A 14,874-nucleotide genomic window follows, 5' to 3' on the forward strand; every position below is an offset into this window, starting at 1 on the left:
TACCTATTAATGAGCCAAATATTCGTATATAATAAATAAATTATCCAATTGAATCGATTATACCTTCAAGTTATTTAACCCAGTCTTATATATTTTTCTTTAATAATATAATCAAATATCTACGTAATCGTCATTTCTCTAATTGAAATTCATAGTAATATATGTATCTATCCATTTATCTCTACCATTCTAATGACTAATTTGACATCAGGGTGAAGTTTATAAATAGTATTGAAATAGGGAGGTGGCGTTATTGTGAGGATATATAAAAAAAAAAGGGGATATTCCACATTGTACATTAAAAACAATTACTAAAATATTATATTTATACATTTCAGTTAAATGGCATTATAATTATTCTTTTGGGTTAATTAAATATTTATATTCGAACTATAATGAAATTATTAATTTGACATTTCAAGAAAAAAATGGTTACAAATTAAATACTTCTACTTTCATTTTGTTAAGAAAATTGTATCTCTTGTTCACTTTATTAGTCAAATAGTGACCATATTCAAAAATACTTAGTCAAAACATGCTACGTGTTTAAAAACTTTATATTTAAAATGACACATCTGTAATTGATTAATAAAATTAGTAAGATGTACAATCTATTGCATAGAATGAAAGTTTCCTATATCTAATTGTAGATTTTTCTTTCTTCACATACTAAATACTAAATAAGTAATTTCATTATATTTCGAATACTAGATATTAGTTAATCTTTATCTTTTCTACATTTTTTTCAATTATTTTTTATTTCACAGTTTTGTTTTAACCTCTTTTTGTTATATCCCAATTCTCTTTTATTCTAATTTTTATTTAATAATGTATGATGTGGCAATATTTAATTGGACAATGTAATGAAATATAAGGTTTTATAAGCAATCCAGATAAAAAAATTAAAATTCTTGACAAATACTCAGATTTCCAAGTCATTTTGTTTTTCTTTTCCTTTTTTTTTCAACTGAAACTATTTTGCTCGCAACCTTTAGAACTTTTTACTTTTCACAATTATTAATACATTTGTTAGCTAATAAATGTCTTTTTTTATTCTTTAATTAATATATTTGCTATATTTTTGTGAAAAAAAAGAATAATTTATTGTTAAATATAATAATTAGTAATTGTGCAAACAGTATGTAACAGTTTTGATGGGAAGTAAGTTGGAGGTGAGAAATGGCCAATGGTAAGTCAATCGGGTAAAATGCTCCACAGTCCTAATCCCTCCAAGGGCTTGACCAGCACAACAATGATTGATCACGCTCTCTCAATTAATGAAATATTGATTGACAGCACCACCCTTTGCCCAAGTGGCTTAGTCTCCACGGCCTTTGTTTTTCCTCCAACTCACAACAATCATCAACGTCAATTTGATTTAATTTTTTTTTCATCTTAACTTTTATATTTTGGTTAAATAATATATATATTTTTAATTTTGATTAATCTTGTAAATGAAAAATAAATTATAAAATTACAGAAAATACTATTCATTACACCGCCGTCAATAAACCGCTTTTCGCTATTTTCAATCGCACCGCCTTGGCGAACCGCCCCTAAACTTCATGGAAATTGGGTTGAGAGAACATAGGCAGAGACATACGTAGGCTAGTGTGTGTCAAAATAGTGGTCAACACCGTGTGCCGCAATTATACACTAGAATTATCCAAACAAATAGGGAGATGGAAAAGTTAAAAGGGCAAAATTTAGCAAAGAAAAATGTTAACGAGAAGACGTTAGAGGGAAATTTCCTTGCAAGGTTAGTGAGTGATCAATTCTTGAACGGCGTCGTTCAGGATGTTACCAGAAAAAAGAAATAAATAAAACAAAGGGTGGAGCGTTGTCCACTCTCACAGTCCAGCTAAGACTGCGTTGGCAACATCGTTATCATTCGCCATTGGCCTCTTGCATGTGTGGGGTCTGCTTTCTCTCCTCAATACAAATCTGATCCTCTGCATGGTTGACACGTGGCCTCGGACGCTGCAGGGCTTCACTGCATTCCTCCGCACACCCAAAATTCTCCAAACTCAGCCAGCCAGCCTCAAACACTGGGCATGGGTCAGCAGTAAAAACCGTCTTTCTCTTTCCTACCTTGACTAGGCTTCCTACTCTTGGCCACTGTGATTTTTTTATTTTGGGGGTTTTCGTATAATTCTTAAAAAAAGGAAAAGATCGGGACATGGTACTCCTAGTAAAAAGTAGTAAAAGCTTTTTGCTGCCAATCTCCACCACTTACTACCTTAAAAAGATCCACTTGTTTCCACTCTCACAGTCCAAATCCCAAATCTTTACTGCACTCTTTGTATTATTTTTTTAATTTTATTTTTTTCAAGGCTTTCGTTTGCAGCACCCACTGCTTTGGAGGCAGGGGCAAAGGGTGAAATGAAATACTACTTCGAAAGAAAATTAGTGGAAAAAGGGGGAAAAAATTAGTAATTAATAAAGATTTGCCATCCTTTCTGCAAATTTCACAGAGAGCTGTCGACCCTTCTATTGTTTTCTCTTTTCTTTTTTTTTTTTCTCTTTTGTTGGCTCTTATTACAAACACCCCCCACCCCTTTTATTGATGGTGTTGCATTTCTCCTTTTTTCTTCTGCAACAACCACAACTAAAACCCTTTTCTTTTCTTTAACCAAAATTCCATTTTTTTGGTTTCTTGAAAGAATCCTCAAAAGCCAAAGCCATGTCAGGTCTGTATAATCCCAACTTCTCACCTGCGAGAGCTGCTTCTCCACAGATTAGAAGCACCCCAGACGTTGACAGGTACGCCCCCACTTCACAAAACAGAAAAGATAACTTAATTTCCGTCTTCTCAACCATATTATTAAAGAGGCTTCATTCTTGCTTATGTTTTTCAATCTCGATTTCTTGTCTTTCCTTTTGGGGTTTAACAGTTTTTTGATCTATGTGGGATTTTGGGTTCTTTTCTTTCCTCAGTCAGTACTTATCAGAGCTGTTGGCAGAGCATCAAAAGCTTGGACCTTTCATGCAAGTCCTTCCGATATGCAGCCGACTGTTAAATCAAGGTTACTTCTTTACTCTCTTACTCTTGGATCTAGGTTTTTTTCTGGGTTTTTTTTTTCTGCTTTTAATTTACCCATGTTAGATCAGTCTGATTGAGTGTAGTGATGAGATGTTCAAGTGTGTTTCCTATTCTAATAACTATCTCTTCTGAGTTGTTATGGTCTTCGCTTGATCATGTACTGAACCCAATGTTTGTTAGTTAGCTATGTTTTCCAATGCTGAAACATGACAATTCCCATCACACCACTGTGTTTTGGATAGTGCCTCAACCCTGGAATTAGTTGTTTACAACAGAGTCAGTCAGTGATGGTTGTTCTTTTAATTAAGTAGGCTTAAGTGCCGCTGTGCTCAGCTGCCGCACATTCAAGAGTATCAAGAATTTTAAGCCTCAGGTCTACCTGGTTTCTGGTTTGAGTTGTTTTTTCCCCCCTTATGATTCAAGTGTTACCAAGATGCATTTGAAGAGATTCTTAAGTTTTGGATTTTGAAAGCTTATTGCATTTCGAGTTTTGCTGACGTCTTGAGAAGAAAGTTTGACTATAGGAAATCCAGACTAGAAAAGGAATAGCATTGTAACTAGAGATTCGGTAAATATAGGTGAAAGTGTAACAAAAGAAAAAACACAGGACCCATGCTCTGCTAATTTGAATTTCAGCAAATCTTCTGATGTTTAACCTGAGTGCAAGAATGTTGAGGTAATTTTCTTGATAGTTTGCACAAAAAATGATTTTCTGAAGCCTTACACATCCCTTATTTAGCAGCAAACAGGAGTTTATATATTTTTCCAGTTAGCTGACCTTCCTAATATCAAAATTCATATTCTTTCCATTTTTTAGGATGTTTTCAAAATCTAAGGTTTTTTTTTTGGTGATGAGTCTTGCCTTAAAATGGCAGTTAACAGAAATCTGTTTTATTTTACTTGTGGTCAATGTTTTATCCATACTTTACAACCTTCATTCCACTGTGGTCCTCTTATGTCTTTCTAATTTGATTTTGGATGCTACACCCCTTTCATGCATTGATGTATTTTCATAACTTTATCTGTTTCTCATTTATAATGGTCTTCATATGCAGAGATATTTCGAGTCTCAGGAATGATGTCCAACCAAGGATTTGGTGACTTTGACCGGATGCGGCATAGAAGCCCCAGTCCCATGGCTTCTTCAAACCTTATTTCAAATGTTTCTGGGACAGGATTAGGTGGCTGGAATAGTCTTCCTCAAGAGGTAACTATTTATAAATTTCACTCTAGTGTCTTTATTTTGAATAAATATATATATATATATATATATATATATATATATATATATATATATATATATATATATATATATATATATCTCTTTACATTTCTCTTGCTTGGTTGATTGAGTACGTTCTTTTGAATGCACAATTTGGGTAAACTAAGTGACAAGTTGTTTTTGCTTTGGATCCTCTGACATGCGCTTTAAGAGTAATTTTGGTCAACACCATTATAATTTTAGTGTCAAACATTGCAAAGGAGAATCATAACATGCTGAAATCTTGTTGTCCTTCAGCATCATAAAGATCACTAGCAAACAATAAAGTTTGAAGTGGTTTCTTTTTTATTAGTATGATCAATAAGCTTTAAAATCAGTTCTTCCACTTTTATTTGTGCTTTAGATTGCAGACCATGTGAAAAGGATTTTGTTTTTATTTTCCTGCTACTTTCATTCATACCTTATCTGACACATTATACGTACAGTTCCTCTCTTCAGGAAATACATGACGAAATGCATGCCCATGTGACCCATATTGGTGTGTACATAGTCATATAGGAATGAACATATATGTTAATTTGAATACTATCTGACTGTTCTATAACTATGGCTTCTGATTTTGGTTGCTATGTTCCATTCATTAAAAATGGCTAAATTGTCACTAAATGAAACTATGAAAGCATTCGTGCCAAATGGTGAATATCTGAATTTCATATTAACCCTCTTTGCATCTGGTTGATGACTCAAACACGATGATTGTTTAATCTCCAATATTCTACTTAATGATGATCCTTTTAAATAACACAGATGAGAACCAAGTTTATTTCCTGTCCAAAATGCTATGGTTTGCGAAATGGTAGATTAGTCTGCTTGAAGTGCAAAAGGCTCTGCTCAATTCTAATAATGGCTATCTATCCTTTCATTTCTGGTTTCTAAGGTGTATTCAACTTTTGTTCCTATTTTTCCCCTTTTCTTCTTTCAGTTGGTGAACATTCTAAATCTCTTTTGTAACATTTTGGTACCTGTACTTTACATGAAGCATTGGGGAACGTATTCTCTTGGAAAGTCGAGTGTGTTTGCGTGCGCAAGGGTTTTTTCAAGCTAAAACTTGTTTTAATATCTTGCTTCCAGTTATCTGGATTGAGCCTACTGATCTTTTGTGCTACTGTTGCTTTTTGTATTTTGACAGAGACTAAGTGGACCTCCTGGGATGACAATGGACTGGCAAGGTGCACCAGCAAGCCCTAGTTCATACACTGTGAAGAGGATTTTGCGTCTTGAAATTCCTGTTGATACATATCCAAATGTAAGCTTTATATGAAAAATGCTAGTGCATTAGATTAAACTTTGTTTATTAATCATATCTCAAGTTTCAATTGAACGAAACAAACGTTTTATGGGTATGAATACTGATGTTTAGAATCTGCTTTTCCTTTGTTGTTAGTTCAATTTTGTTGGACGGCTTCTTGGCCCTAGAGGCAATTCATTAAAACGGGTAGAAGCTACAACTGGCTGCCGTGTATACATTAGAGGCAAGGGATCTATAAAGGATCCAGACAAGGTAAAGCTACAAAGTTATAATTACTATTGTTGTTGTTGTTGTTGAAAAGGTCTGATACCACTAATTTCTGCTATATCTCAACTGTGATTCAGCTGAAACTGACAGAAAGATGCAATGAACTTGATGGCTGCATCCAATTCCCCACCCCCCCCCCCCTATATTTTTACTTAACCTTTTCTTTTGACATATAAATTGAATAGTTTTGGATAATAATTTCCCATCTTTTCCATCTGAAGGAAGAGAAGCTCAGAGGCAGACCTGGCTATGAGCACCTGAATGATCCACTCCACATCTTAATTGAGGCTGATTTACCTGCTAATATTGTTGATATAAGGCTTAGACAGGCACAGGAAATCATAGAGGAATTACTTAAACCTGTGGTAAGTGGCACCAATCTTGTTCTTTACTTCTATGATGTTTATCAGCAATAGGTTGTTGTCTCCTATGCTTCCTTCTTGAAGCTCCATTATTTGTCATAAAATTACCTGTTTTTGCTTGTGGAAAGCTCTTTCCTGTGTCAGAAACTTCGGCTCCTCACAATTGTGCTGCAGGACAATTTTCCTTTGATTTGTCTGAACTTCGGATATATTTCCGGACTAGTTTGAAAACAGAAAATTTTTTTGAAGTATATGCATCCAATCATAAGTCTTCAGAGAAAATTTAAGTGTTCCGTTGAATAATTTTTTGTATGTTTCTTGACGTGAGGAATGAACAGGATCTCTAGTCATTGAAAAATATTATGTGCTTGCCTACACCAAATCCAATTCATCTTTCCCAAATGATTGAACACTCAATTTGCAATCTAAATGACTTTGGTTTAGGGGGGAAAAAAGAGTTTACTTAGATTACAGCCTAACTTCAAACTCTGTTGATTCATAACATTTGGTGCATAAAACACCTTTTCTCTGTGCTCATATATGACACTGGGAAGTGTCTCACATTTGGTTTTCCTTTTATCAACTTGCAGGCATCATTGTGTTAAACTGTTATTGTTAATAAATATTTTCATCCTGTGTTTTCTAAATGTCATATGTAGGACGAGTCACAAGATTTTATCAAGAGGCAGCAGTTGCGTGAACTGGCAATGCTAAATTCCAATTTCAGAGAGGAGAGTCCTGGTCCAAGTGGTAGTGTTTCTCCTTTTAATTCCAGTGGAATGAAACGTCCCAAAACAGGACGCTGAGAATTTAATAATAAATTTTCTGAAAATGTTTCTACCCTACTCCAGAATTTCATAGCCATGTATACCTTCTGTTACATATCAGTTCAGCAGAGCTTGAAAAGATTAGGCTAACGGTTCTTGCTGGTGAGCTTTCTGGTGGGTTCTTCATTATTAAATTGTTTTGCTTTTTGGCAAAAGAAAAACAAAAATGAAAAAAAAGAAAACATTTAAAAAATGAATTATATAGTTGGCTCTCGGAGTTTAGGTTTGGTGAGGTCAGTTTTTCTGTAAACTCAATACATTCATTGGATTTATTCTTGTGTTATTAGCTTTAAGGAGTGTGCAATATATATTTTCTGTTGCAAGCATTAGGCCTTGTGAGGTGGGATCGAGTTTTGTAGGTGTGTCATGTTTGTTGTTCCGTTGTAGTTTATATTAAGCATAGAAAATGTAAGTTGGGTCCTCTATTCTTATTCTTTTTTTTTTTTTGGTTGACTATCTTGAACCATATGGATCTTCTCTTCTCTCTGGAGTCATTTTTTTTCGAAAGTAGTTAGAATGTTATTTGAGAGATTATTATGGCCCATGCACCTTCTCGTATTGGCTGGAATTTGTATCTTTAAAAGCTTTGATGAAGAAAGTTTGTTAAAAGATTCTGAACTTAACATCTGTTGCTTTGCAGCCTTGGCACAAATGTAGCATATTCGAAAAAGAAAATTAAAATAGAAAAAACTAGCTAGGTTATGTGGCTGAGTATTATTCTATATGCTGAAGGCTATCCTTTGGGGGTATTTTCTGAAGGATCCAAGTTACCTTACCATTGTTTCTTATGTTCTGCAAGCAAAGCAACAGAGAACATTCATGTGGAAAACATGTTGGAATTCTGCTCAAGTGAGGAGTTTGGGTTAACATGTTTAGGTATATTCTCTTGTAATTAAAATGAATAAAAGTGGGGGAGGATTGAATATTGTTTGAGAACTTGGTTTCTACTTCACCTGAAACTGGACCCCATTCGGGCCGAAAGACAAAGGGAGAATACCTAATATATGTTGTCAACAATGGGAAGGTGAGTGAGATAAAACTAGTAATAATAAAGAGGCATCCTGGAATAATAAAGTATGTTCAGCAGCCAAAAGGAGCGTTTGAGGTGAAACTTTTTTTTGGATCCAGCATAAGCATTCATTTGTTTTAATTAAGTTTTCCTTGCCCTTTGCTTGCTAGACTGGGGCTGATGATTCAGGGTTTTTACAGAGCAAACGTATAGTATCTGATCTAGTAGTAGGATTAGGATTCAGTTGAGGGGCAGAAAACGTTAGCTTTCACGTGCGCAAGACAAAGCCCGAACATGGCTTACAGTCCACTGCCCATGTGCAAGCTCATCTCTCGGGAATCAGGATTGTTTACTCGCCAGATCAGCCAACTGTCCCAATTAGGGGTTAGTAAATAGATGGATTGGCTAGTTTGATTCTGTACATTAAATGAATCAAATATTTTTAGAAAGTTGATTAAAATTGATCAAATATAAAAATCGATCAAATTGATCAAATATAAAATTAATTTGGTTAATTTGATTTTAAACCAATAGTTCAAAATTTTAACACTTTTTTTTTTACAAATTCCAATATTAAAACTCATAAAGTTCATCCATAGTTATAAAATATACAAATTATGCATAAATTCAATATATATATATATATATAATATTGCTTTATTATATATATGAAATTAATGACACAACTTATATGTTATAATGTTTTATATTAATGTTTGTATAAATAATAACTAATTATAAATAATATGTTATAAAAACTAAGATGATAATTAACAAAATTATTAAGTGTAATCATATAAATAAAGTTTATTATAAGCTATAGTAATGCTTATATATAAATTAAATATATGTATATATATAATATTTATATAATTATATATATATTCATAATATTTTATATTACGAAATATTATTAAGGTGTAATAATTATACTATATTAATATATAAGATATTTACTATCATATATTATAATATTGATATATAAGTTATATCATTTAAAATATATAACTTGTAGTTCCATATTAATACAGATTTATAAGTAAATAAATATATAAAATTAAAATTAAATTGCTATGATTATGATTTGTATATGTACATATAATAAATTAATATGTTTTAAGTATATTATTAATTGAGTTTATTATCAATTTCTTTAATATATATAAAAATATTATATATATTAATATATATAAAAAATTAGTTTGGTTTTTTGGGATGGATTGGTCTAAAATTTTTAAAACCGAGAACCAACCAAAAAACCATTTGAACCAAATATTTTAGATCAATTGATCCAATAAAACAATTAGATCGAACAGTTTTATTCAAATTTTATTTAGTTTGAGTGAATAATTGGTCTGATTTAGTTTTGCTCACCCTTAGTCCCAACCATGGCATTTCAACTTGTACATTTTAATTGTTTGCTTCTTGTGTTAAGATTGGATAGGTAAATGACAAGCAATTATTAAACAATCTAATCGAGAATTGAACCAGTAGTGTTATCGAATTTTGGTTTAATCTATTGGTTCACTCCTAATTTTTTTTTTCAAAATAGCATTAAATGTTTATTAAATATGATGAGAAAATATTCAAAAATATATTTGACTAAATGATTAAACTTTTAATTAAAAATTAAGAGAAAAAGGGTTCAAATCTTTGCCCCTTTAAGAAAATTTAAAAACAAAAAGTGAAAAATTTTAAGAAAAAACCCGTTCAAAAAGTCAACCAAAATCAATACAATTTTCTGATAACTTGGTCGGATTTTCTCAACATCGATGACTTGCCAACTCATAAGTTTTTCATATATTAATTGAAAGTATAATATCTAAAAAATCTCTAAATTGTTTAAAAATTTTTAAATAATTTTTTATTTTTATTACGTTTAATCAAATTATTGTATTTTTATTTTGAGTCAAATAAATTTTTATAATTTTATTTTTAAGTCAAATAAATCCTTATGATTAATAATTAACTTTGTCAAAATGTCATTTATCATTGTATTTTGTGTGATGTTGACGTAACACGTTAACATATTATAATTAATGATCATGTAGTATACTGATATATTATAATTGATTATGACGTGAATAACATAATCATGTGACACTTTTCACCTTCCACATCAACTTCATGTTAGTGCTATATGGATATAAAATGAAAAGTGACATTTTGACTAATGACAATTAGTCAATCATTAGTTATAAGGGCTTATTTGATCAAAAATAAAAGTACAAAAACTTGATTGAATGTAATAAAAGAATAAGGGCCTATTTGAATTTTTTAAAATAGTTTAGAAGTTTATTTGAGCATTATGCTTTAATTAAATGTGAGTTTACATAAATTCTAAATCTAAAATTATACTCTAACCGATTTAAGGCTCATTTCAACATTACACTCTTCATTCAATAACATAACATATCTAAACTTCAAATAAATTGAAAAAACAAAATTTTTTGTTTTTAAATTAATATGATAAGATTAATGACCTTGACGTTGAATTGGTTTCTATTTACATTCAAAAAATTGTATTCATTGAAGTAAAATATAACATTTGAACTTTGATATCAGAGAAATAATCTTTTATTAGCGTAGAAGCCAAACTTAATAATGATTAGTAAAACTTGACTTGGATAAAATGACTCGTTTAAACTCAACTTGATTTAATTAAAGCATAATATCTAAAAAAATCCTTAAAATTATTTAAGAAAATTCAAATAAACCCTTATACTTTTATTGTACTCAAATTTGTCATTTTTATATTACATGACATTGTTTGTGCAAATGGGGTTTTGATGGAATTTAAGAACCGGCAAAATTGACTTTAAGATGAGCCTTTCAATAGATGTTATCTTTAAGACTTATTTCGCTTTCATCACTCGGTATGCAAAGGGGAATAATGTGAGTACCCTTAGAGATACAATGAAGCCAACATCTAACTTCATCTTGCACTTTACGAGAGTAGATCGCTAGATACACCCGAGGGTTTACAAAATTGTTTGACTTTATAGGCTACTTTCTACAGTAAGTAGATTATAAAGAATTTGGACGTTTTTGTAGTTGATGGGAACTTAAGTGTTTATGTTAATAGAACACAACATTTTTCTTGCTCTTGATTTTTCTACTCTTGTTTTGTTTTTGATTTGATGTGTCAAAATGGTTGGCAACAAACCCTTTATATAGGCTTGCAAGTCTTTTCTTCAAGCACACAACCCTTTCATTAAGGCACCATTTTGTCTAAAAGACATCTTCACATTTTGCCAGATATAACTTTTGGATAAATGTATTGTTTCAATAATCATCTTATAAAAGGATAACTATTCATTTCATAAAACATAATCTTTGAGTTATAATTTGAAACAATAACTTTTCATATTTAAACTTTTGAGCTATGTTGTTTTTCAATTTATCTCATAACTTTCGAATGTCATTATACCAAGAGACATAACCATTCCCATGAAAACCTGCCTAAAATCCAATAGTCACATTATTTCACTTTATGTGACACAACCTTTGAGCTAAGATAATTTTTCATTATGTGATATAACCTTTGATTTTCAAAATACATCAACAATCTCCCACCATTTTCAAAATTTCCAAATACCAACAACTTTGGGAATCTTATGCATAAATGAAGGTATCCCGCAGATTTGAACCTTCACTTAGTGAGTGTGGTTGGTTCTAGTCTGAATTAAGTAGTTGACCAAGCATTGAACCATCGATTCTTCATTTGACTAGTCGAGTTACTAAACACACACAAGCTTCCTTGCTCACTTTGTATCTAGTTTTGCCAACATGTTTTATGGCCTTGTGTTTTGCATCCATTCATGAGTGCTGTTAGAGTCAAGCCTTTAGCTCCTACAAGTGGCCATACTTCCACTCACATAGGTAGCTTCCATCGAAAGTATTCCGTAATTATAGTACTTCAACATATATATGTTATGAGTCTATTAAGAACTTTGTTTAACTTTACCTTACACACTACGGGAATCAAGCACTATACACCTTGGGATGGAAAATATAAATTAGTGTTTGCAATCATCCATATGGTAGAACGGTCAGTACTCAAGACTTGCAGATTGGCCACAAGAATCGAGGTGAGCTCCCACCATTTGAGATTTAGTTGATAGGTTTGAAACCTATCCTTTTTTAGGTCTTTATTGCCAAGTCTTTTTTCAGACTTTTAGTAAATGGATCCGTTAAATTTTCACAAGACCTCACATAACTTATAGTGACTATACCATCACTGATTCTTTGTCTTACAATGTTATGTTAAAGTCTAATATATCGACTTTTTCCATTGTATGCTTGATTATATGCCTTTGATACAGTTGCTTCATTGTCACAATGTATCAAGATTGGTGCAATTGGTTTAGGCCATAACGGAATTTCATAAAGTAAATCTCTCAACCATTCCGCTTCTTGGGTGGCAGATGTTAAAGTTATAAATTCAGCTACCATAATGGAGTCTACTTGACAAGATTGTTTCTTAAACCCTAAGAAACAACACCCCCATCAATTGTAAAAATCCAACTAGTCATAGAAATATAATTCATTCTATTTGAGTTCCAACTAGCACCTGTATGCCCTTCTAAAACTGAAAGAAAATCTTAATAACAAATGTCATAGTTCTTTATACTCTTTAAGTATCTTAGAGCTCTATAAATAGCATATCGATGTTCTTTGCTGAGATTATTTGTAAATCAACTTAGCATCCCAACCGCAAAAGTAATATTCGGCTTTGTACAAACCATGGCATACATTAGGTATTCAATCACCTTTGCATATTCATTTTGTGCTATTGCTTGACTTTGTTAGGTATTGGCTTTAGATTAGAACCATAAGGCATAGTCATTGGCATACAATCTAACTTACCATACTTCATCACAATCTTTTCAAAGTAATGAGATTGAGACAATGTTAGGCTATTATTGTCTTTATCATTATTCTTATACCAAGACTAACATCCGCCACACCCATATTTTTCATGTCAAAATTCTTTTACAATAACCTTTTTTTGTCTTCTATTGGTTCCAAAGATTAACATGTCATCCACATGTACACAAATGATGATACCTGGAACTTACTATTGACACATTTATCAGATTGATAGATCTTGTAGCCATTAGCTAGCACAACCTTATCAAACTTTGATGCCATTGTTTAAGTGTTTGTTCTAATACATACAAGGGCTTTACAAGCTTACACACATTCTTTTTTTTTTTTCAATTGACATCATTGTACCTTAATGTATAATCGGAATGTCAAATTAACACATCAATGTATATGTTCACACAAGCATCATTGTACCTTTATTGCACAATAGGAATGCCATATCAATGATGTTGAATATCTAAATTACACTATTATTGCCTTTGATGGTAAAATGGGAATGCACCATATATCAAGATGTTAAATTTACATATTGGCGCCATTATACCTTCATGTATAATAGGAATGCCACATGCCGCACACTTATCACGTGAACCTTGATGGTATTTACATATTGGCATTATTATACCTTAATGTATAATAGGAATGCCACATGTCCACTTATCACATGGACCTGTATGGTATTTGTATATTGGTATCATTACACCTTAATGTATAATAGGAATGCCACATACCCATGCCTTGTGTCTTCCATCACATGACCTACTTTAGGATATTTATCTTTCTCATTTTGTTTGTGACTTCATCTTGGTTCCAATATTCTTCTGTTATTTGAAAATGATTATTAAGGTCTTCGAGAGATATCTTTTATTTTTTACACTTTAGAGTTTTCTTAGTGTCTCTTCATAATGGGAGAAGTATGTCAATTATAGAAGACACAATAATAACCTTATTCATATCAAGATCATATATGAATATAACAAAATTTTTTTTTCAACCAATATACATTTTTCATGCATATCAAATACAATATCATGCATATCAAATAAGGAAAGAAAACTTATCTTGTAATCTGATAAAGAACCATTTTGTCACATTCTTTGTCACCATCAAATTGGTCCAACTTTTGCCAATGAATAAAGTTTCCTCCTTCAAAGCCAATGAACTTGATAATGTTAGTGTATCACTTTTAAGAAAGCCATTGAATTCCAACACCACGAAAAATAAGTCTTAAAACTATTGGTGCAAATGGGGTTTAGATGGAATTTAAGAACTAGCAAAATTGACTTCAATGCGAGCTTTTCAATAGACGTTAACTTTAAAACTTATTTCACCTCCACCACTCGGTATGCAAATGGGAAAAATGCATAGCCTTAGGGATACAATGAAGCCAATGTCTAACTTCATTTTGCACTTTACGAAAGTAGACCGCTAAATACACATGAGGATTTGCAAAGTTGTTTAGTCTTAGAGCCTACTTTCTGCAGTAAGTAAATTATAAGGAATTTGGACGCTTTTGTAGTTGATGGAAACTTAAGTGTTTATGTTAATAGAACGCAACACTTTTCTTACTCTTGATTTTTCTGCTCTTGTTTTGTTTTTGATTTGATGTGTCAAAATGGTTGGCAACAAACCCTTTACATAGGCTTGCAAGTGTCTCTTCTTCAAGGATACAATCCTTTCATTAAGGTACCATTTTGTCTAAAAGATATCTTTACATTTTGCCAGACATAACTTTTGAATAAAGGTATTGTTTCAATAATCATCTTATAAAAAGATAACTATTCATTTCATAAAACATAATCTTTGAGTTATAATTTGAAACAATAACTTTTTATATTTAAACTTTTGAGTTATGGTGTTTTTCAATTTTTCTCATAACTTTTGGATGTCATTTTACTAAGAGACATAACCATTCACGTGAAAACCTACCTACAATTCAATAGTC

The 14,874-nt window shown here is 31.7% G+C and overlaps 1 protein-coding gene across 1 annotated transcript; it reads left to right on the top strand.

Moving 5' to 3' along the window:
- LOC18602178 (KH domain-containing protein At2g38610) lies at positions 2,156–7,641 on the top strand. The gene is made up of 7 exons (XM_007033399.2): positions 2,156–2,763; positions 2,938–3,026; positions 4,099–4,250; positions 5,455–5,571; positions 5,710–5,826; positions 6,063–6,206; positions 6,863–7,641. The coding sequence occupies exons 1-7, from the start codon at positions 2,684–2,686 to the stop codon at positions 7,007–7,009; spliced, it is 846 nt and encodes a 281-aa protein (XP_007033461.1). The 5' UTR covers positions 2,156–2,683; the 3' UTR covers positions 7,010–7,641.

Source organism: Theobroma cacao, chromosome 4 (genome assembly GCF_000208745.1).
Source record: "Theobroma cacao cultivar B97-61/B2 chromosome 4, Criollo_cocoa_genome_V2, whole genome shotgun sequence".
NCBI classification, from domain to species: Eukaryota; Viridiplantae; Streptophyta; class Magnoliopsida; order Malvales; family Malvaceae; genus Theobroma; species Theobroma cacao.